At 36.2% G+C, this 24,087-nt stretch overlaps 2 protein-coding genes across 8 annotated transcripts in view; both read right to left on the minus strand.

Moving 5' to 3' along the window:
* LOC127860137 (uncharacterized) overlaps positions 1–24,087 on the minus strand; it is a 355,128-nt gene that overhangs the window by 304,757 nt on the left and 26,284 nt on the right. For 4 of the 5 annotated variants that reach the window (XM_052397991.1, XM_052397989.1, XM_052397990.1 and 1 more), the window contains exons 9-19: positions 23,363–23,433; positions 19,411–19,565; positions 18,930–19,045; positions 15,298–18,060; positions 13,880–14,207; positions 10,573–13,661; positions 9,136–9,234; positions 7,057–7,280; positions 6,679–6,790; positions 4,007–4,349; positions 340–1,328 (exon numbers count right to left, since the gene is read on the minus strand). In XM_052397991.1, the coding sequence (XP_052253951.1) occupies positions 344–1,328; positions 4,007–4,349; positions 6,679–6,790; positions 7,057–7,280; positions 9,136–9,234; positions 10,573–13,661; positions 13,880–14,207; positions 15,298–18,060; positions 18,930–19,045; positions 19,411–19,565; positions 23,363–23,433 (8,285 nt within the window). In that variant the 3' untranslated portion in view covers positions 340–343. Of the gene's footprint in view, positions 1–339; positions 1,329–4,006; positions 4,350–6,678; positions 6,791–7,056; positions 7,281–9,135; positions 9,235–10,572; positions 13,662–13,879; positions 14,208–15,297; positions 18,061–18,929; positions 19,046–19,410; positions 19,566–23,362; positions 23,434–24,087 lie in introns of those variants that run through there. The other variant, XM_052397992.1, reaches the window with a different exon arrangement.
* Positions 1–24,087, minus strand: part of LOC127860164 (protein CDV3 homolog) — a 337,157-nt gene that overhangs the window by 236,458 nt on the left and 76,612 nt on the right. The window lies entirely within an intron of this gene.

Here is a 24,087-nt window from a genome sequence, read left to right on the forward strand (position 1 = left end):
AGCCAATGTAAAGGATTTAGCACGACGCCGGCGGACGGCTTACGGCGGACATCGACGTGGCTTTGACAATACCTCGGGTTTTCTCCGAAAACAGCCGAGTTAAAAATGTAATAAACAATTATTTTGATAAACTAACATGTACACACAAAAGTCAAAACAATCCCAAAATTTCACCGAAACTAGGGTTATCATATACCGCATTTTCACCGCTCATTTAAAAAACTTTTTTTTATTTTGATCCAAACTCAGTAGTTGTGATTGCACGTTCTAATTTATACACTAACATTTGTAACAAAGTAAAAACTCTTAACTCAAAATAATTTGCAACACAACACTTACCATTTTAAATACCAATTCTGTTTATGTCCTGGACTTTTGCATTATCTGAATGAGATGCTCCTTCTGGAGATTTTAAACGATTATACAAAGAAAGCGACAAAAGTCCGTGCTTGAGGCCACAGTCTATACATAAAGTCTTTGACTTTGATAAAACCTTAGGTACATGTGAAAAGATTACTTCAGCACAGCTTGAGCATTTTACCAGAACTTTATGGACTTTGTTTTCAGTAAATTCATCTGTTAGTGTTTTCTTTACAATTTCTGAAGTTGTCCGAGTTCGTGCCAGAATTTTAGGGACTTTGATTTCAGTAAATCCATCTGTTAGTGTTTTCTTTACACTTTCTGAAGTTGTTCCGGTGTCTGATTTCAGGTCCACATATGATAAATCTTCAAAATCTGACACATAAGGCTTCTTCGTTCCTTCTAATGAAGGGGGATGTGCTGAAGTTGCCGACATATTGACCTTTACACTTTCTGAAGTTGTTCCTGTGTCTGATGTCAAAGCCACATATGATGAATCTTCAAAATCTGACACATAAGGCATCTTAGTTCCCTCAAATGAAGGGGGATGTTCAAAAGTTACTGACATATTGACCTTAGACCGATTTTTACATGGACCATTCATTTTAACCAATGTATTACTCTGATCCAAAACTGATAGAGCAAACACTTCAAAGGCGTTCGAACTCTGATTTTGCCGCAAGGTTTTGTTCTCATCTGAATTTAACAGATTAATACCTCCTAGTTCAGTTTCCACCGTTTTATTCATCTGATCCAAAGATGAATGCCCAACATCATACAGACTCTCAGTATCACCCATTGAAGGAATCTGATCCGAAGGTAAGGGTTCTGCCGAATTGAACCCTATCTGACTTTCAGTTCTCCTTGATGTGGACTTCTGATCTAATGGTGATGATCCTTTTCCTTCGCACCTCTCATCTGACTCCTGCTGTCTTACTGAAGAAGGCTTGTTTTGAAGCTTGACACAACTTAAAAAAAGGAATACAATTTTATAATAATTGATGATCATAATATTTTAAACAATGACGTATTCTAAATAAATATTTACTTTACCACTTAGATACGTATTTTGACGCATTTGTGGTCCTTTTGAAAGTTATATTTAATTCAAGGCCTTTCTTAATATATTCCAGTTTTTAAGGCTTCATTCCAAACATTTAGATACTGATGAGCAGCAAACAGCATAACACCTGAACAAACTGCGCATAGCCATTTGCACTTTGCTTATAATTGAGAAAGACGTTAATGTTTTCAAACCTTGGCACAACAATTATTTTGAGACTAATGAAGACTTTCTGGCTGTTTATGGTCAGATTTGACATTTGACCTCTATGTGTGAACTTGACCTTTGAGGCAGTGAGACAGGTGTTACATGCAAGCGCTGTCACATTATGTTTGAGATTTTTGAGATTGAGACTGGACACATAAACGATTGATGTGTTACACAATAATGTCAACAGTTAATACAACAGGCATATGTCAGTCCTTTGTTACTGTTACAACCTATTGCGCATACGTGACATTGAACTTTTAACGGGCACCATAGTTATATGCATACTAAATGTCATCTCAAATGCTTCCAATGCACTATACAAATAGAATAGACAGTCACATTAACATCTATATACAAGGGCTGTACACAGTACTGTGCACAAACTTCGAGGGTCCTTGACTTAAATCAACATACATGGTTGTTAAACGCGACACATCCAAATGTTATAAATATTTCTGCAAATGTATTATCCCATAATGCAAAACATTGAATAATAAACGATACACAATAAATATATATGACCATAGCAATAGCTCCAAGTGTCACCTGACACATTGTCGTTATATGATGAACATTTGTGCATGTTTATTTTAAAATATAAAGCTACGCAACTACGTTATGAGCCGTACATAAACATGTGCTTTCCCTGTATAGCACTTTCCTACTCAGAAGCAAAGTGGGAATGGCATATGCAACCAGCATAAAACCAGAACAGCCTGCGAGTAACAGTCTTTTCAGATTGTATGCTGTTTGCTGCTCGTTAGTATATACGGGATGGAAATGTAGCCTTAACAATTTGAATGTAGTAAGAAAGATCTTAAAATAAATTAAACTAAACTTTCTAAAGGACTACAAATGCTTCAAAATACGTATCTAAGTGATAAAGGGTTAAAGGGAGGGGAATGACTTTTACATGCTAAATGTTGTCTTGATATGTCAACTATTTGTGCCTATTAATTTCTAAATCCCAAAATGCACGTGAAAGTTATGAGTTGGACACGACAATGCACGTCAAATACATGCATAGAAGGAATATGTAAAAACTCCACCGAGACATGGACAAATAGCTAGCGGTTGATGCTAACAAAACATTGTCTTGATATGATGAGTGAAATGTGTTCCAATTTCTTTTGACATCCTTTAATACAAAACATAGTTATGGGCCGGAAACAATATATCACAAACACAGGCATGGTTAACAATGATTGACCTTTCCCAACAAACTTTATTTGTACTCTAAAGCCGGCCGAGTTGATGTTGGTATATTTTCCCGTTTTTGTTATATGTCGCAAAAGTGATAATGAGTCAAAATGCGACGGTATTTACGTCAGATGCGCATAAAATGTGGTCAAAATCGGTCGAGAAATGCCCAAAATCAGTACAATGATAGGGCTTTTCAATTTCTGTCCATGGACAGAAATGATCTAAATTTAAACACGCGCGAGTCACGTGTAAAACCACGTGATTCGCTCGAGGCATGGACTCGCCTGAATAATGAAAATAAATGCACATACTCGGAGCACAGGTGTTGGGCGCGTGGCCAAGTCACTTAAACACTATCAATATTTCACATAACAACATTTTTTATCATTTTTTAGTTAGTTGTTAGTTGATAAACTCGTATTTAATTATTGTACTAATGTGGATTTTGTTCCATAGCTGGGATATAGTTTTACTCTTGTAAAAATCGGCACTGAACGTTAGGTCAGACGAGAGCCGACCTGGCATTTCTACGAGTTCGAGAAGTGTTGTCTTGTAGTTAATGTTAGCAAGTAGCCGTTCGTGGTCATTTTTGGTCAGGAGGCAACCTTTCCCAACAAAATGGTACATAGTTTACGAAAATCGACTGCCATTTAGGCACTTGATGGCTTAAACATGTTGATGTAGGTGATTTTCCTGTGTCGAGAGATAACTACCTTGTATATACATAATATATCAGATTTTGTTTTGTCAAAAAGATGAAAAATGTTGTTTTATGACATATTGATGGTGTTTAAGTGACTTGGCCACGCGCCCAACATCTGTGATTTAGTAGTTCTTCTTTTTTTTGAAAAGCGCGTAAGTGGAAATCACGTGAAAATTGGCGCTCACGTGACCCAAAGCGTGTATACGTCATAGGCTAATAATAGACTTGAGGATTCCGTTATGTACATGATTAGGTTTCGTATTTTTGATGCTTTTGGAATTTTTTGGCACAATTTTGTGAAAATCGGTATGGAACAGTTTAGCTTTAGAATGTATCTGACGAATACTAATCAATTCTGGTCCGTTGAGAAAACCAAATTGTTGTGAGAAATATCAATTCGGCCGGCTCTCCAGAAGTCACAACTATGATCATAAATCATTAATGAATACTTATATAATTTTACTGACCGTATATGGCTTAGCTCGAGCTCTTCTACTGCATCTGATCCAGAACATGTTTTCACCGACATACTTTGGCTTTCAGTCTTACACTTCAGTTTAGTGTTCTTGCAATGCCTAGCAGGGGTACAAGAATTGGAATGTAATCTTTCTTGTTTATGTCCATGCTCTGCATGTTCAGTTAGTGATCTTTCAACAGCAGCTTCCTTTTCCAGATCAGGCGGGTCACGACTTTCATCACTAGTAGTTCGTACTAATGTTTGCTTGCAGCACTTGCTTGCAGATGAATCTACAGCTCTGCCACGCGATTCAGTTACACTATTTAGTACACTGGTGAGACTTTTTTCACTGTCTGCATGAGAAAAACAAAAATGCACATGTTCACAAAATATGCCCATTAAAAGGTATGCATAGTTTTTATACATGAATAATGCATCACTGTGATGAACAAATGATGGCACTAAAATCATAGAGACCAGATCTCCAGATAAGGGTCGTATTTTCGTAATTACGAATTATTTTCAAGTCCGTTAAGTATTTATTTTAAAATCTTGTCGTACCATTTAAAATAACAAAATCAAGTTACGAATATTATTTTACATCGGTTGGTATCGATTTTTATTGAGTTATATTTGCATATTAAAGATATGTTCGGTGCATATATAGAATGGTTATCGCGTTTGTTTAACAAAGTGCTATTTTTTCAATAAAAGCGGCGTGTACAGTCTATCTGTCAAAAAATAATGGCGGCGCCCGCAGAGCGTCCTAAAAAACTGCAAAGCGTGCAAAAACACGCTTTTAACAAATTGTTCACAAAGTGAGCCGAAGTTGAATGTTAAGAAAGACATTAAAGAAAAGATCTTATACGATGTTGTATGTTCAGTTGCCGACACAGTCGGAAAAGCTAAAAAAAACGCGACACGACGGGTCCAAACTTAAACAAAAAAAACAACATTGAACGAGTGGAAGGGACAATACCCGGGGCTAATCGTTGAAAAGATTGAAGGGGAGACCCGCTTTAATTGTGAAATATGTAAACATTTATTGAAGGCATGCACTCTAAGCACAGTTTGGGCATATGAAGGTTTTTAAACATAAAATTGTATAATACTGAATAGACACTGTTGAACTCGTATAAATAAAGTTGCTAGTATGTTTATTTTGATATTTTGCATGAAAATAACCATTATTATTTATGTGTAGGTCATTTAGAAAAGTTAAGAATTATTTTCCAAAACTTAGTAGTAACGTTAAGAATAAAATTTCAGAGTTAAGAATTCTTTTTGAAAATCTGGTAGTAACGTTAAGAATTTCACATAACCTTATCTGGAGCTCTGTGAGACTTAAAGAAACTGGTCTCTACAATGACCAAAACTGACCAAAAGAGTAAATTTTATCATATTAGTGTCACAGTGACCTTTAAATTAGTGACCCCAATTTCAATAGGGGTCATCTTCTGTCCGGGGCCAATGCATATGTGAAGTATCAAGCCAATCGGTCAATTTGTTGACGAGTTATTGATCGGAAACGATTTTGAAACTTATTGTGGCAGTGACCTTGACATTTTACCTAGTGAAACCAATTCCAATAGGGGTCATCTACTGTCCAAGGCTAATGCACATGTGAAGTATCAAGCTTATCGGTCAATTGGTTGACAATAACAGAAACTATTTATTAGAGAGCATTTAACATTCAAGTTTGGCAAGAAAAAACTATTCAGAAGTGCATCACGCGATATGATTGGTTATCAAACACGGTCGAGTTAGTATGCCAATAAACATTATCACCAAATTTGGAGATGATCAGATTGAAACTATTTAAGGTTTACCTGTTTTATTGTGCTAGCTTTTTAAATTCAATGACCACTGTTTTGAAGTGATTTATGCGATCTAGCTGTTAATTGAACTTAGTCAAGACCATAAGCTAACCAACATGATACAAAAGTTTCAAAGTTTAAATATTGAGCGGACATTGTTCCATTAAGATGTCCAGTTTTTTTAAGTGCGTACACAAATAAAGCTATGGGCAAAATATACCCATGTTCCGCTATGTGACATGCAAAGTATGATCATGGCCTAGTTCAAGGGCGCATATCCCAATAAAATCTGATTCATTGTACGTATTGTCAGAGTTCAAGAAGATTATAGTTTCAATTCAAGTGCTTTAGAAATTAAGGATAGTATGAATCAACGCATTTAAAAAAGATGTAATGCAAAACATAAGAGAAAACATATGTCAGATTCAATTCACTGACTTGAAAAATATAGAAGAAGTTCGGTCCTCTAATTTAAAACATGTTATGATTTTACTAAGGCGTATGATTTAGGAACGTGTTAGGCACGTGTCTTGCAAATATATACAATATGGTGATGACATTTTTTAAGTTTAAATTTACTAGCTTGAGAAGTGAAGAAACAGTTCACTCCAAAAAATAACATTTTATGCAAAAAGTCAGACAAACCAACCAACCAATAGACTGATGGACTGACATCGTCACTGCTCTATACGACTTCAAACCTTTGCATGGTGCAATAAAACCACTCATCAAATATATTTAAATGTATTTTGTTGTCACAAATTGTTAATAGGCGACCCTGTGTGCCACAAAAGAAGGGACGGGGTTGGTAGGGATGAGAGGGGTAAATAAGGAATCCATGGAAAATAACAATAAGTCTACAAACCATTGACAGATCGTTCCTCCTTCCTAATGATTTCCATTGCTTCCAGTTCCATCCTATTTTCATCTGTCTCAATCTCTTTACACTGCCTGGTCTTCAAATTTCTATTGAACAACTGTTTAAAACAGCAGACCAAAGTTGTACTTATAAAGCCAAAATGATTATGAATGATCACCACTTTATCCAATGTACAGCGAAAATATTCAACAAAATATACCAAAAAAATATTTATATCTGGAGTTATATTTGTATGATAACTTAACGAGATGTATTTATTTGCGTCTTACATTTTATCTTTTTATGGGGGGGGGGGGGCGTTTACACAAATTGTACAGTGTAGGTAACTGTTGAGGAAATAAAAAATATTTCATTTATACGCACTTTGAGAATACCGCTGGATTGCATGGCACATCCCGGCAAGACGAACAAATTCTCAACACTCCCTATCTCTTTCAAGTGCATGAGCTTTTTTGTGGACGGCGCCAAGTCACGTGTGGTGACTAAATCTGTAGTGTCTTCACGTTGCAAGAAAATTGACTCATTGGGAATTCCGTGTTGTTCGCCGAACATAAACTTCTGTTTTGTCTTTCTTCGCCCATCAATCCCTTTTTTCCAAAAATAAAACGTAATAACTTGTTTAATGAAAGGGTTAACATTATTCAGAGAAAGTAACTTACTTTTCCTACAACTTTATTTCAGTGCTTCTTGCATATATATGTATAGCATAGCACTTGTTTGTCCTGGATTTCTGCTTATTTATAATGGAGTGTTTTGGTTTCATTCAATGTGACTTATTATAATATTTTTCCAAAAACTGTGCGTATTGCACTGGCTAATCTGGGACAACACTTTACGCACAAACATTAAACCCCCTTTTTACAGAGCACGGCTTATATATAACACACGCCTTGAGCTAAACTGGCTAGTGGTGTCATGGTAAAGATTGCCTACACATTACTGAGTGCAGGCTAATCATGGACGATACGTTCCGCCTAACTGGATTTTTGCTAATAAGATACTTTCTAGAAATGAAAAACATCTTTAAAGCGGACTGCACACGTTAATCTGGGAAGACACTTTACGCACATGCATTTAACCCTGTTTTCACAGAGCAAGGCCCATTTTAAGGGGTGTTGCTGCAGTTTTGCTGATTTTTTTCCATCTTAAAGATTTTGTCCAAAATTTATATTAAAGATATATATACACATACTATATGAACAAGCGATGTGCTTGTGAATCACTATGACCCCATATATATAACCTTTGACCTTGAATGATGACCTTGATCTTTCACCACTCAACATGTGCAGCTCCAAGAGATCCACATGCATGCCAAAGTTGATATCTTCAATATTGCAAAAGTTATGACAAATGTTAAAGTTGGGGCAAACAAACAAACCAACAAACAAACCAACAGACAGGGCAAAACAAAATTTCCCTTACTATAGTGGTGGGGGACATAAAAATGAAATAAAAACATAGGGTCACCAGCCTTGTTTTGATTGTATTCACCATTATATAACATGTGCTTTTTCAATAAAACTGAAAAAATCTCGTAATTGCGTAAAAATACTTAATAACTTATGAAATTGGCACCATGTAGACATTATACAAGCTAAGATACGTCATATAACATTTAATTCAACCACACACTACCAATAAAATGGAGTACACAAGTTAAATTTTAAGAAATTTATTTTTTTTGTAATTTTTATGTCAACCCAAAAAACGTCATTGTTTACTATTGTAACCACATAAATGGAATTAATTTGTTTTATGTCTAATAGAATTCTGAGAAATTGCTCAAATATGTTCGTCTACGTATTGTCATCATAAAACATAAATAAAAAAGGGGGTCACTGCACTTTTAACTGAGATTTTTTGTTTTAACAATCCCTACCGTCTACGTCAAATTTCATAAAATACAGCAATTAGCCAAAACCCAAGTACCGGTACATAGATTGTTAATAAATATGCATAAACATTAGAAATTGTTTACAATCTTAACTGGGATCACAACAGCTTACCAAAAGACCTGAATAAAAAACAATATTTAATCACAAACATAAGACCATACAGTATCAAACTAGACCTTAATCATTAATAACTTACATGTACCTGTTCACAGAATTCGGCATTTTTTGAAGTTTGTGAATAAATGCTTTAAATTGATAAATGTAAACAACAGGACTAAAGAGCTCCAACATAAAACAAGAATGAAATTAAATAAAGAAAAAAAAAGAAAAAAGTGAACCCAACCTGGGATCGAACCACTGACAATTGTTTTATGAACCAACTCGGTCGTTTCTGATGATACTGATAACAAAAATATTGAGTTGTGATAATAGCATCATCGGTTTTGCTATAAATATATCATCGGTTAAATAAACTGCCGCAACACCCCTTAATTAGAACTAATCTGCTTAAGAAAGTAATACCATATGTGGGCATTATTTATACCTGGCATGTCTTCTGTCGTTTGTGCTGGTGCAGTCCCAGTGGCTTCGGTTACAGCAGGGGTGTCCTTAACCAGGTTTTCAATTCTGATCAGGCCCTTAGCTACAAATTACCACAGAAGAACATCATTTAATTGGCCCTACTCCCAAAGCACTGGCAAAAAGTCTAAATACTTATTTAATACATAGAACTGACAAGGATTTTTTTAAACAATATTGTTAGAAAACGAATTCAGGAATTTTATTAGAATACAATACTTTGGTGAGAATACTTATATATAACCTAATGCAGACCTTCATACTTGCTGTCCAAATCCATAGAATTTTAAAATGTGTTTTATTTATTTCATTTTGACCTCTGAAAAACTATGCACATCATAATTAAGAATTTCAATATTATTTGAAAATGATTTTTCTGCAATTGGTTTTCAAATTTCCAAAATATTGCATAAATATGTTTCTAGAAATATGCGTCCAAAGTATCTAAACAAATCTATAATACCAATCTTATTTTGAACAGTTAATTTAAAACATAATATATACAACGTCTTTGTCACCAAGAGACTAAAAATAGCCACACACCCCTTTATTACAAACATAGCAGTAATGCCCAAGAATAATTGCACACTATTCAGAACACGTGGATCGCTGCGCAGATTAAATGACTTGCATATTTCTACATCATAGGCATAACACATTTCGAGTTTCAATTGAATCCCTTGAGAAATGTACAAGACAGTTTACACAACGTATTGCTTTTGTAATTAAAATGTCTTAGTTCAAGCCGTTCAAGGGCACTCAACTCTTGACAGTGTTGATCACTGGGCAAGAAAATGTGTTTTGCGCATCTTCACTATATCGGGATTACAAATTTTAAGTTTCAATCCATTTGCTTGAAAAAGATACAAGAAGTTTGACCCACAATCTTAGAGCATTATATGCTTCTAATAAAGATGTGTCTATTCAAGGGCACACATTTTAGCAAACTGGGTCATCAATTGCGGGAAAAATGGTGTTTTGCACATTAACACTTCTTGGTGATGACGTTGTAGGTTAAAATTAACTCGAATGAGAATTATACAAATAGTAATCTTTACAAACTTAGAGCATTAAATGTGGACATAAAGACAGATCGCCCACACAACCAAATGGCCATCCGACGACAGAATTACGTGTATATCTTTATTTGTAGGACATGACTTGAGTTGCACTTCTTTATATTGAAAATCAATATTCTACTTGAGCAAATAAATACCCACATTGTTATTTTTAAATATCTTAAGATACTTTTCAATTTTGATCAATAATTATGATCCACAAAAAATAGGCAGATTTGGTTACAGGGTCTAATTATACACCAACTGTGCTGTCAAGTACGTTTCACGGTTTGACGCATTTTTATTTGCATTTAACTAACGATACTTTTCAACCCAATACTCACCATTTTTATTCCCGATACGTTTCTTTTCCAGGACGTTCGCAATACCGCTGCTTGTGCTTTGGATTCGACAAGAATCTGAAGGAGTTTTCACTTCTTGAGATTTCAAACTATTATACAAAGAAAGCGACATAAGTCCTTGTTTGTAACCACAGTCTATACATAAATCATTCTTTGATCTTGATAAAACCCTTGTTAAATAGATTTCTCCAGCACAGCTTGAGCATTGTCGCAGATTTGTCTGGACTTTGTCTTCACTAAATGCACCCGTAAGTGTTTGCTGAACAATTTCTGATGTGGTCAGATCCACATATGATGGCGCTACAAAATCTGATATTGTTGCTTCTAATGAAGGCAGATGTTCACAACTTGGTAAAGTTTCGTGTACTGCATGATTCTGATAGGAAGTTGAAGTTCCCCCAGTTATGCCTGATCTGGAGTTTTGATCAAAATTGGATGACCGTTTGCCTTCAGTTGTACTTAGCTGTCTACCCTTCATCGATTTGGAAAGCTTTCGTTTCTTGTCTGGCTGAGCTGAACAATCGTGCATATGTGAGGTTAAACACTTGCTACTGTCTTTGCCCACAGGTTTCACTTTATTGATCCTGGATATTTTCTTTCTACTACTCGGAGTTTGATTACAATCTGACAGGGATACACTGCATACCAAGTTGATAGAATTTAAAAGATTATAAAGATACAGCGATAAAAGCCCCTCCTTCAGAGCACACTCGATGCATAAACGCTTGAAGGCTATTACATACATCTTTGTTAAACCGAATTCTCCAGCACAACTGGAACATTTAAATATATTGGAAACGAGTTTGTCTAAGACCCTTGTTATAACTTTGTTCTGGTGGTCTGTACAATCAGGCTGGATATCTGCAATGGTTTCTATGCAAACAGACTTCAAGAAAGATGTATCATCCTTGTTAAACACTTCATTGGAAGCCAATTCACAAGACTTTCTGTCAGTTGCATTGCACACTTTGATTTCTATCAAACTAGACGTTGCTGTATGTATTTCATCGTGTACAGGAGTAATAGGTTTTTTCACCAGTTCTTTAGAATAGGTTATTCCTGTTCTGGAACCATGTGTTGATGCTTGCTTAACCAAATCTGATATTTTATCATTATTCACTGATAATGGACCAAGGACATCCAACACACAATGATACCCAGTTTTTTCTTGGTGAGGGCTACTATTAAATGGTGTTTGTCTCTCGATATTAGAAACACTTGTGCTGTCTTTTCCCATAGAATTTGCACTCTTTTGTTGTGAAACCCGTTTACTCAGTCTATCTTCTATTCTCATGGTCTTTGCACTCTTCAGTCGTGTGACCTGTGCACTATGTCTTTCTTTTCCTATGGACGTTTCATGCATCTGTGTTGCAGCCTGTGCACTTTGTCTTGTAGAACTAGAAAAAGGCCTGAATGATGCAAACGTCTCTGTCTGTTGAGGTAGTTCAGTGGCTACTTTTGTAGACAGTTGGATATCAACAAGCTCAATATCCTTATCAATTACAGTGGTCTGCTTTCTACCACACTTACCAACGGTTGTAAGAAGTTTAGAAGTACTTTCTTTAGGTTTCTTAGCAAAAAACTTATACGATACTTTGTCATAAAAATTAATTAAACGGTTACCTGTCATGTATTGCTGAATCTTAAATTTGTTTGATAATCTAATCCTACAACTACGAGTGTTTTCATCATCTGATCGTGGTAAACTGGATTCCACTTGGTTAGAATTAAGAATATTATATAAAGAATTGGATATCACACGCTTCTTCAATGCACAATCGATGCAAAAATGTTTGTCAGATATAACATACATCTTTGTTAAACTGAATTCTCCAGCACAGCTAATACATCTAAATGTGTTCGAAATTAGCTTGTCTAACAATGCATGGGAAGGATACCGATTGCTTTTAGTTGGCTTTGTTTCATTTGCTGTCGGTTTAGCTTGACCGGGTTGTGTTGTGAAATAAGGCTGGATATCTGGTAACATAATTGACTGAACATTAGACTTGTCAACCTTGTCAGTCTCTTCATTTGGAGCCAATATGACAGCCTTGCTGCCAGTGGTATTACACATTTTTAATTGCTCAATACCAACTCTTGCAGTTTGCAATTCGTCATGCACATCAGGCACGGAGTTTCCCCACACTTCCTTACACGAGATTCTTTCTCTTTGGGGATCATTAATTGATGTCGGCTCAACCAAATCTGATATTTCACCATTACTCACTGATAATGGACCTTGGTCATCCAACACACAATTGTTCAAAGTTTTTTCTATGTCAGGGCTACTATCAAAAGGTGGCACTCGCCAGACAAAGCCAGAAAAACACTCATTACCATTTTCTATAGACATGGCATGCTTTTGTTTTGTAACCCTTGCACTTTGTCCTTCTTTTCCCATAGACTTTGCAGACATCTGTATTGCAACCCGTGCACTTACCCTTATTTTTTTTATGTTCTGTTTTATAGCTTTTGCATTATGTATGTGTTTTGACTTTTCATACATCTGTTTTGCAATCCATGCACTTTGTCTGGCGTTTCCTATAGACTTTGCAGTCTTCTGTTTTACAACCTGCGCACAATCCCTTAATTTTTCTATGTCCTGTTGTGTAGTTTGTGCACTATGTCTGTGTTTTCCAAATGGCTTTTTAAACATCTCTTTTGCAGCCCGTGCACTTTGTCTTGTAGGTCTACCAAGATGCCTGAATGAGGGAATTTTCTTAGCATTTTGTGGTAGTTTCACATTATCCTGTTTAATATCATTGATCGTGTCCTGCTTCCTACAACATTTCCCTAAAGTTGTAATATGTTTCGATGTACTCCTTGTTCGCTTCCTACTAACTGACGTACATTGCTGTGTGTTTATGGATGACATATCACTTGAATATACAACTCTTGCTAATGCATCTCCACGTTCACTGACACATGGGTTTGTTCCTCTCACTATGTTGATTTTCTGATCTGTATTAGATGCAATATGGCCGTGTTCTGCTTTACAACCTGGTGTTTCAACACAGACATCATTTGCATCTGGCTGTATTGCCACTGAAGACTCGTGTGGGATGTCACAACTGTGAAATAAAAATCTTTTTTAGAAAAATTAAATTCTGCTATTTCAAAACAATGGCATATGGCTAAAGTGAATCCATATAAAGGTTTCTCCTTTAACAACATCATTGTTTTCAAACCTTTAACAAACAGTAAATCACATATGCTCTTATCAAGTAAGTTTGAATAAATATTACTTTAGATAATGGATAGAATGCAAGAATGAAATACGTGTACGTACCTTGCAGAGTTTGGTTTGGCATGATCTGAACCAGAAAATGTGTGGCCTGTAACACTTGGATTAACACTTCTAGATTTCAGTTTACTATTCTTGCTATGTCTTGCTATGATACTAAACGTGTCAGCACCAGGTGAAACTGATCTTTGTATAAGTTCTTGTGTCGGTTCTACAACAGCGTCCTCCTTTTGCTGACTAGGTCCATCAAGAATAACATCATTTCTATTCACATTCAAGGTTATCTGACAGCATTTTGTTGCCGAAAAATCTTCAATTTTACACTGCGAGTTGATTACAGTATCTTGTACACTGCTTTGGCTTTCTTCCATATCTGCAGAACAAAACAAAAGTATTAAGAAACCCATAACTATGCAAAGTAACATTACAAGTATTTCAAGAATACAATACTTCTCAAAACCATGTCAACGAATACTTGTGCATTATCTATATATTGTCCTTCATGTGATGTGTCCATTTGTCACAACAGTATAAAGGTTTTAAAAATAATATTTTTAACACTAACGAGACCTTAAACCTATGGGGCACACCAGCACCTTTGATTTTCTTCTTCTTTGATAGCATATTGTACATTTTATGTCACTCACCTGACACATTACGCCCATCGACTTATCTAAAGTTGAATATATGAACTAATAAACGATGAACAAGTAACGAAAACCTAAACCTGCAATTTATAAATAACAAGAGATGTGTTTGCCAGAAACACAATGACCCCTACTGCGCCGCTTTGATTTATTAATGTTTTCATCATTTGGCAGGTACAGATAATTATCTTCCTTTGAAGCTTATTACTTCCCTTGAATTTGTTTTTTTATAACTTTTACCTTAAAGTATGACCTTGACCTTTCACCACTCAAATTGTGCAGTTCCATGAGATACACATGCATACCAAATATCAAGTTGCTATCTGAAGCGACATAGAAGTTATGAGCATTTTTCGAAACCTAAACGCGAAACCTAAACGCAAAGTGTGACGGTAAGACAGACGGACGGACGGACGGACTGACTGACTGACGGACGGACGGTCCGATCACTATATGACTCCCTTAGGGGGCATAAAAACAAATTGACACATTCGACTAAATTACTGGTATTGGTCACAACTATACGCTTTGGCCAGTGACCTTACCATTTTACGATGAAGGTAAAACGCAAATTACAATTTCAAAATGATAATATCTTAAGTAGATACAGATATAAATATACATGTTGCACACAAACTGAGACTGATAAGGTATCATGCATTGGGTTTAGAGTAGAGTTTATAGATATAGATATATTTTATGGTGGATCAACACACTGAGTTGAAGAATTATTGGAGGGCCTAAGCATTCCTTAAACTTGACCATTAAGCAATTGTTCGATGCACTTTGCACAATTGTGTTAAACACAACACTCACCATTTATATTCCCGATAGTTTTCTTTTCCTGGATGTTTGATACTGTGTTGCCTGTTTTGGGGATTCGACAAGAATCTAATGTAGATTCCTCTCCATGAGATTTTAAAAGATTAAACAAAGAAAATGACAACACACCCTGTTTGAAGGCACATTCTGTACATAAAGGTCTCTTTGCTGAAACATTGTTTTCAAAATAACCCATATAAATAAATAAACTTGTTTCAAAAGAACAGCTTGAGCATTTTTCCATAACTTCAGATGGGAGTTTTTCAATTAAATTTTCGGTGGAAAGTGTTTGCTGGACTAATTCTGATGTTGAAGTAGGATCCAATTGCAATGGATTTACCAAATTTATAACCTCTGGACTCTTCCTTTGACTTGATGTAGGGTGTGGATCAAATGCTGATATCTCTATATCTTCAGACCCATACATACTTATAGTTCTAGATAACGACTTATCCAAAGTTGAATCAATTCCTTGGACTGCTTTGATTTCAGAACTACTAACTTCCATTGATTGTACAAGCTTCTGCTCCATATTTGGTTCAGTGGAACTAAACTGCCTAGATGAAGTACATAGCTTGCTACTTTCTTGATTCCCAGGTTGGTCCTTCTCGATCCTAGCGATTTTACTTCCACTGCTTTGAGCTTGGTCATATTCTGGTATCAATACACTGGCTTCCACCTCTTTAAAATTAAGATTTGATTCAATTCCAACACTTGTGCAAAGCAATTCACCATGCAAATCAGTCTCTAAACTGTTCACCAGTTCATTGGATTGGATAGGTTCTCTTTCAATATCATGTATTGGTGCTTGCTTTACCAAATTTGAAAGTTCACTATTATTAACTGATAATTCACCTTCAAACACACAATGACTAGCAGTTTGCTCTGTGTTAAGGCTACTCGCATAAGTTTTTGGTCGTGTTACGTTGGAAACAGATTGTCTTGCTTTTTCCATGAATATTGACTGTTTCTGTTGTGTAACCAATACATTATCTCTGCCTTTTTCCATAGACTTTGCATTTTTTTGTTCTATAACCAGTGCACTTTCCCTTACTTTTTTCATGGATATTGCTTTGTTCTGCTTTCTAACCTTTTCACTCTGTCTATATATTCCCATGGACTTTTTGTGCTTAAGGTTTGCAGCCCGCGCGCTATGACTGATAGGTCGAGCATAAGGCTTGATAGAAGCACATTTTTTCGCCCCTTGCGGTAGTTCAGTGGCTGAATTTTCCACAGTTTCATATCGGTCTTTATTTATTATGTTTTCATTGATAAATGTTTGCTGAACCGATTCTAAATTTGATGTCAGATCTACTAAATCTATAACATTTCGGCTCTTAGATCCCTTCAATGTAGAATTCGCATCAATAAGTGATAGAATTACATCTTGAGATCCATACTCTCTGTTTGTTCTATATAACGATTTATCCGAAGTAGATGATCCTAAGCTGTCCTTGACTTCTGAACAATTAATTGATTGTATACACTTCTGTTTCTTGTTTGCCTTAGTCGAACTAGAATTCAAAGCTGAAGAACTTTCTTCCTCCACAGATTTATCACTTGTCATTCTGGATATTCCACTTCTACCTCTTTCAATTGTATCAAAAAATGTAGGGGATAAACTGGATTTCCCATCATAAGAATTAATTAGGTTATACAAAGAAAGCGATAAAACACCCCTCTTACGTGCGCAATCGATGCATAAGCGCTCGTCGAAATTTTCATAAACCTTTGTTAGACCGAATTCTTCCTTACAGATTGAACAAGTAAAGGTATTCGAAATGAGGTTGTCCAAGAGCAACAAGTGTGTGTTAGTTTGATTACCAACATTGAGAGACTGTTGACTATGTGTCTGCTTTGGTTCATTTGTTACACTTTTATTTGTGGCGCCGTGTTCACGAAACTCAAGTTGAGTGTCAACTATTATTGAATTCAAAACAGATTTATCATCTTCCATTTCTGTGTAGGTCTCTTTGTTTCCATCCCATTCACATAACACAATTTCCACAAATTTACCTTCCTCCACATGAGTTTTCATAGCATTCAATTCTTCCTGTGAGTCATTAACAAGAATGTCAATCTGATTCTTACAGTGGATTGATCCTATTTCACTCTTTGATACAGTTTCCTGATGCTTATCTGAAATTGAACCTAGATTAACAGTGGATTGCATTAAGCCTTGTGACATACACTTTAGTCCATTTGTCTCTAAATTAGAACCATTATTTAACTTATTGGGTATTGTTGTATTTGAAATATTCTGAATATCTCTTTCCTTCAACTTAGCACCCTTCTGTCCGGATACTCTTGAGCTACATCTTGAAGGTTTAGAACTCTTTTGTTTTTCAACTTTTGTGCTACGTTTTGATGGTTTAGAACTCTTTTGTTTTTCAAATTGTGTGCTACGTTTTGTAGGTTTAGAACGACACTGAGGGGTGTTTAATGTGTAAATGTGCTCTTTCTGTTGAGGCAGTTCATATGAAGGGTCAGCACAATATATTCCTTGTGTTTCTCCAGAACATTCTTGTGAAAATACAGCAGCTGTGGATGCACGTCTGTGTCTACTATCAAATGGGTTTGTTGGACCCACAGTGATTGATTTATGTTCTTCTGTATTTACCCTTATATGGGTGCCATTGAGGTCAGGTATACTTTCTGGTAATATTTCACAATTTTGGATTTCCAAGCCGCTGTTGTTATTTTCTATGTGTAAACTCATATCCACTTCTAGTATACCAGAGTGGATGCCTTCTTCATCTGCAAAAAAAATCAACAGTTTTCAAACTTACATGGACCAATCTAAGTTTTGTAAAGCCATTTTGAACATGCTTTCACATTCAACCATGAAAGGTGAGCAGATGTTTGGGCAAGTGCAAGTCGCAGTGGTGTAGTAGAAATGGTGTACGCCTAGCTCTCGGGAGTTAACAGGTTCGATCCACACTGTTGGAGGGTTCTTAAGATTTCCCCCATAGACACCAAGTACCGGTTTTAGTCCCAGGAAATGGATGTTTCAAATAAAACTTAGGCTTTCTATGCAATCGCGCAAAGATAAATAGGTTTAAAACGAATGCCTCCCGTTTGGGAGGATTTACATGGCCAGATCCAGTAATTTTATCTAAAACAAGCAAATTCGTTGAATTGATATCCCCCGCCATTATACTTCTGGACACAAAAGTTTTCTGGACGGAAGGACAACGCCAATGTGCATCATCCTCTTATCCATATATACACTCATACCAAGGTTCAATTAATTTGTCAAAGCACTTCCAAGATATGGCTCCAGACATAAAAAAAGCATTTTTTCAAGATACAAAGGGCCATAACTCATTTATTATCCGATGGTGTACAATGTCATTTGGCATGCATCATCCTCTTATAAATATCTATACTGATACTAAGTTTCAATGAAATCCGCCAAAGCACTTCCAAGATATGGCTCTGGACACAAAATTGCCGGACAGACGGAAGGAGGGAGGGACAGACGGACTGATGGACGGACAACGCAAAAAACAATATTCCTCTGCCTATGGCGGGGGATAACTAGTTTATGGGCTTTATAGCAATTGGAGTATCGGTAGACAAAATAATGATCAAGTATAGGCATTATAAGAAATATAGACACATACCAAGAGTTAATGATGAAATTGCAGTTGCGTTGTTGCTGTAACTCCAGCTGCCATCTGGCTGAAACTCAACCTCTGTGACCCATGGCGGTACCTTCTTGAGTATGAGCAGAAACAGCCTGAACATGGAGAAGGTGAATAGTACATGTATTATAGAATTTCGGGTGCGTTTGATATTTATAATTAAGTTTTTTTCTTAACCTGTCAATAAACATAGTTTATTAATATCATAATTGTATGACTGAGGAATAATGATTACATGTATTCTTCAGCAATCACGTATCTTTAAATGAAACTTCAATACTATGCACCAAGAGTCATTGGTTAAAGTACGTTTATATTTCTAGGCTACAAAAATGCACAAGAAAATACAATTTTAACATATTTCTAACAAATCAGAGTATGGTAAAAATTATATTGCAAGGATAAGTCCAAGCTGAATACCTGCCCACAACAATGTCTGAGTATCATTAAATATACCTACTTGTCTACAACAATATTTGAGTATGGCGTCTGACAGATGAAACACTTCTTGACAGATTTGCCCTCGTTCATTCTGACCAGAGTCTCAGCCTCCATACACAGGATGTGGGAGCATCTGTCCCCTCGACATGGTGTCACCAGGCGACTCTGTCCTATCTATGAACAGATACACAAATTAACATGACATGTGTCAATATTGCACATATGCCTTCGCATTCCACTATTGTCTCAAAACTCTACTGATTTCAAAATAAAGACTTTATGGTCAATTTTGACCTTTGACCTTGAAGTAGACTTTGACCTTTTCGTCTTATTAAGGCTTACATTTGTGTCATGTTATTCCAAAATCACTCAATAAATGGCAAAGAAATAGCAAAAACTGGAATGTTTATGTTTAATTTGACTTTGGACATCTAAGTGACACCTAAACAAGATGTGTAACATGCAACATGTTGTTTCACTATAATTATTGCTGACATTTGTGCAAAGTTATTTTAAAATCTAACCATAAATGCGAAGCTATAGAAGTTTGTGCACAGACAGAGTGACTGCTATATGATGCCTTCTTCAAGTGGGGTCATTCATGTACAAAGAAACAAGGGCTGTTTGTAAAACATTCATGCCCCCCATATGGGCTCTTAGTTGTAGTGACAGCCATTGTGTGAATATGTTTTTTGTCACTGTGACCTTGACCTTTGACCTAGTGACCTGAAAGTCAATAGGGGTCATCTGCGAGTCATGATCAATGTACCTATGAAGTTTCATGATCCTAGGCATAAGCTTTCTTGAGTTATCATCGGGAAACCATTTTAAAATTTCGGGTCACTGTGACCTTGACCTTTGACCTAGTGACATGAAAATCAATAGGGGTCATCTGCCAGTCATGATCAATGTACCTACATGTATCAAGTTTCATGATCCTCGGCATAAGCGTTCTTGAGTTATCATCTGCAAACCATTTTACTATTTCGGGTCACTGTGACCTTGACCTTTGACCTAGTGACCTCAAAATCAATAGGGGTCATCTGTGGGTCATGATCAATCTACCTATCAAGTTTCATGATCCTAGGCATAAGCATTCTTGAGTTATCATCCAGAAACCATTTTACTATTTCCGGTCACCGTGACCTTGACCTTTGACCTAGTGACCTGAAAATCAATAGGGGTCATCTGCCAGTCATGATCAATGTACCTATGAAGTTTCATGATCCTAGGCATAAGTGTTCTTGAGTTATCATCCGGAAATCATTTTACTTTTTCCAGTCACCATGACCTTGACCTTTGACCTAGTGACCTCAAAATCAATAGGGGTCATCTTCGAGTCATGATCAATCTACCTATCAAGTTTCATGATCCTAGGCATAAGCGTTCTTGAGTTAATATCCAGAAACCAGTTTACTATTTCGGGTCACCGTGACCTTGACCTTTGACCTAGTGACCTGAAAATCAATAGGGTTCATCTGAGAGTCATGATCAATTTACCTATCAAGTTTCATTATCCTAGGCATAAGCGTTCTTGAGTTATCATCCGGAAATCATTTTACTATTTCCAGTCACCGTGACCTTGACCTTTGACCTTGTGAAATGAAAATCAATAGGGGTCAACTACGAGTCATGATCAATCTACCTATCAAGTTTCATGATCCTAGGCCTAAGCGTTCTTGAGTTATCATCTGGAAACCATTTTACTATTTCGGGTCACCGTGACCTTGACCTTTGACCTAGTGACCTCAAAATCAATAGGGGTCATCTGCGAGTCATGATCAATGTACCTATGAAGTTTCATGATCCTAGCCCCAAGCGTTCTTGAGTTATTATCCGGAAAACACCTGGTGGACGGACCGACTGACAGACCAACCGACCGACAGACCGACCAACCGACACGTGCAAAGCAATATACCCCCTCTTCTTCGAAGGGGGGCATAATAAATATTCGTGGTTGTTTTGTACCATACAATGAAAAAGATTATAAATAGTTTTGGGTACAGCCAAAGTTGAAAGAAACAAAGAAAATCAAATCTGGAAAGTGTTATTTTAGAGAAAAAGTTCTGTTACTTCGCCTAAATCAATGGAGTGGAACAAAATTGAACCTTGATCTCAAAGTCATTAGATAGACTCATCTAAAGCGTTTCTGAAAACATTCCAGACCAGTGCTAATTTAAAGAAAATTCAAAGTCAAAGGCCCGTAACTAACTCACTCATCAACTCATGAATCAAAGTATGAATTTTCACCTGGATATAATATACAGAATAAAAGTCATATGACATAACAGGGCAGATGAGGGGGATGTGGGGATGATTTCCAACGGGATATATTGACTTAGCACTTTGATTACATGAAGGAGAAGAACTTCTACTTCCTTACATGATTAAATGAGTGTCAGATATTGACCGATTAAAATTTATTAGATGGGGAGAATGCTGGAGTTTCTGCAATGAGTTGCCCAATTTACTGATCGTGCAAAGTTGACCATTGAAATGGGAAGTAAGAGACATATTAAACTTCTTGAAATTGTTAACAGATGTTCAGAGGTAATTAATTGTGCTTTTTACCTATGATTCTACAACGTTAAATGGCTCATTAAAACAACACTCACAAGTAAAATGATAAGAAGACATTAACCTCTGCTAAAATTAAGGTTTCTGGCAAGGGCAATTAATATGGGAGGCGGAAAACTACAACGGGCGAGGCATGGTATGGTATTGCGCAAGGGGGGTTAGAGGGTTAGGGTTAGGGTTTGGGTTAGTGTTAGGGGTCGGGTTAGGGTTTGGGTTAGCCTAAACCCAACCCTAATCCTAACCCGACCCCTAACCCTAACCCATACCCTAACCCTTTTTTGGGGTTATCACCCCTGACCATGCCTCGCCCGTTGTAGTTTTCCGCCTCCCAATTAATATGGGGTTCATTTACAAAATTAATTTGAGGCTAGTTTACAGGTCAGTTTTTAATCTCATCTGTAAAATGAGACAAATATTTGTAGTGACATTTAAATAAAACTCAATGCTAAATTCTTTTCAATTTACAAGCAAGTAAAAAAAGCAACTGACAATTACTGGTTTCGTTACAATTTTCATATTACACCTGTAAAGGTACAATAATCTAAACTTAAAAAGTACAATCTTTATCTAATTTCAATGACAAATAAAACCCATGGGCGTGCTCTGTGAAAAAGGGGTTTAATGCATGTGTGTAAAGTTTCGTCCAAGATAAGCCTTTGCAGTCCAAACAGGCTTATAATTAAACATTTTTCGTTTCAAAGAGAGTCTCTTCTTAGCAAAATTTAAGTTAAGGCGGAAATTGTCGTCCCTGATTAGCCTGTACGGACTGCACAGCTTATCCGGGATGAAATTTTTTGCACATGTATTAAATCCCTTTTCACAGAGCGCATCTCCAATATAGGTTTTACACATATATTGCTTATAATAAATGAAATTCAGCCTTTTGAAATCAATTTCAGCCTCTATTTAGAAATTAATTAAGCAGTTTAACCATTATTACATACAAAGCAGGTTAAGGGCTAATTATGTGTATTAAACATTATTAAATACACCAATAAAACAACATTAAAACCTAAGTGTGTTTGTTAATATGTGTTTACCCCAAAACTACCATACATGATTTGATACTGATTAATAATGATGGGAATCGTGTAATGAGGAGAATAAAAAAGTCAAGGGTTGATTAAATGCTTAACTGAAACCACTTCTCATTTAAGTTGTTTCACTTCTCCCGAATTTCAGCTGAGGAAGAAGTCACTTCTTCCACACTTTTGAACATTGTCTGAACCCTTTATAGAATGTATCATTGAAATACCACAACTTTAAGATTCTGTCTTAATGAGTGAAGATTAAAACCCTTTGACAGGAAATATATTTGAATGTATACACTATACAATGTACACCCAAATCAGGCAATGTTGTCACTGGTTGAACATATGTAAGGAGTATCTTACCGGACAACAGAGTTTTGCCTTGTAGCTGGTAGACTGGACTCCACTAGAGTCTGTTTGAAACCTGCCCTGGACTGTTGAAATGAACAAATATGGCATAGTTTACAGTAATGAAACAATTACACACAGTCTATACTAGTGGAATCCTAATTTCCAATTTAAAATACACACATAGTAACTTAGAGGTGCAAAATGAACAAGAGGCCCATGAGGGCCTGAATCGCTCTACTGGCTGGAATCAATAGGGCTCAAGCCCTCGATAGTATGAACAATCTGAGTAAGTTTTAAACGAACAGACCCAAAATGGGAAATTCATCGCATAAACAAGAAAAAACATAAGAATTAAACTTCAAATGGCTCCTTTTCAACAATAAGTTGGACAAATTTTCTTCACTCTCAATTGGGTTCTGGCCCTTGATGATATAAAACAACCGTTGAAGTTTCAAAAGGATATAACTTTATATGTAAACAAACCAGAAATGTGTTTGTCGGAAACACTATGTCCCCTTCTGAGCCGCTTTGATTTTTTTTTTTATTTTACCTTTCACCTTGAAGGATGACCTTACCCTTGACCTTTCACCACTCAAAATGTGCAGCTCCATGAGATACACATGCATGCCAAATATGAAGTTGCTATCTTCAATACTGCAAAAGTTATAGCAAAATGTTAAAAATTTTCATTTTTTTGACCTTTGACCTTGAAGGATGACCTTGACCTTGACCATTCA

This window comes from Dreissena polymorpha, chromosome 15 (assembly GCF_020536995.1).
Source record: "Dreissena polymorpha isolate Duluth1 chromosome 15, UMN_Dpol_1.0, whole genome shotgun sequence".
Lineage (NCBI taxonomy): Eukaryota > Metazoa > Mollusca > Bivalvia > Myida > Dreissenidae > Dreissena > Dreissena polymorpha.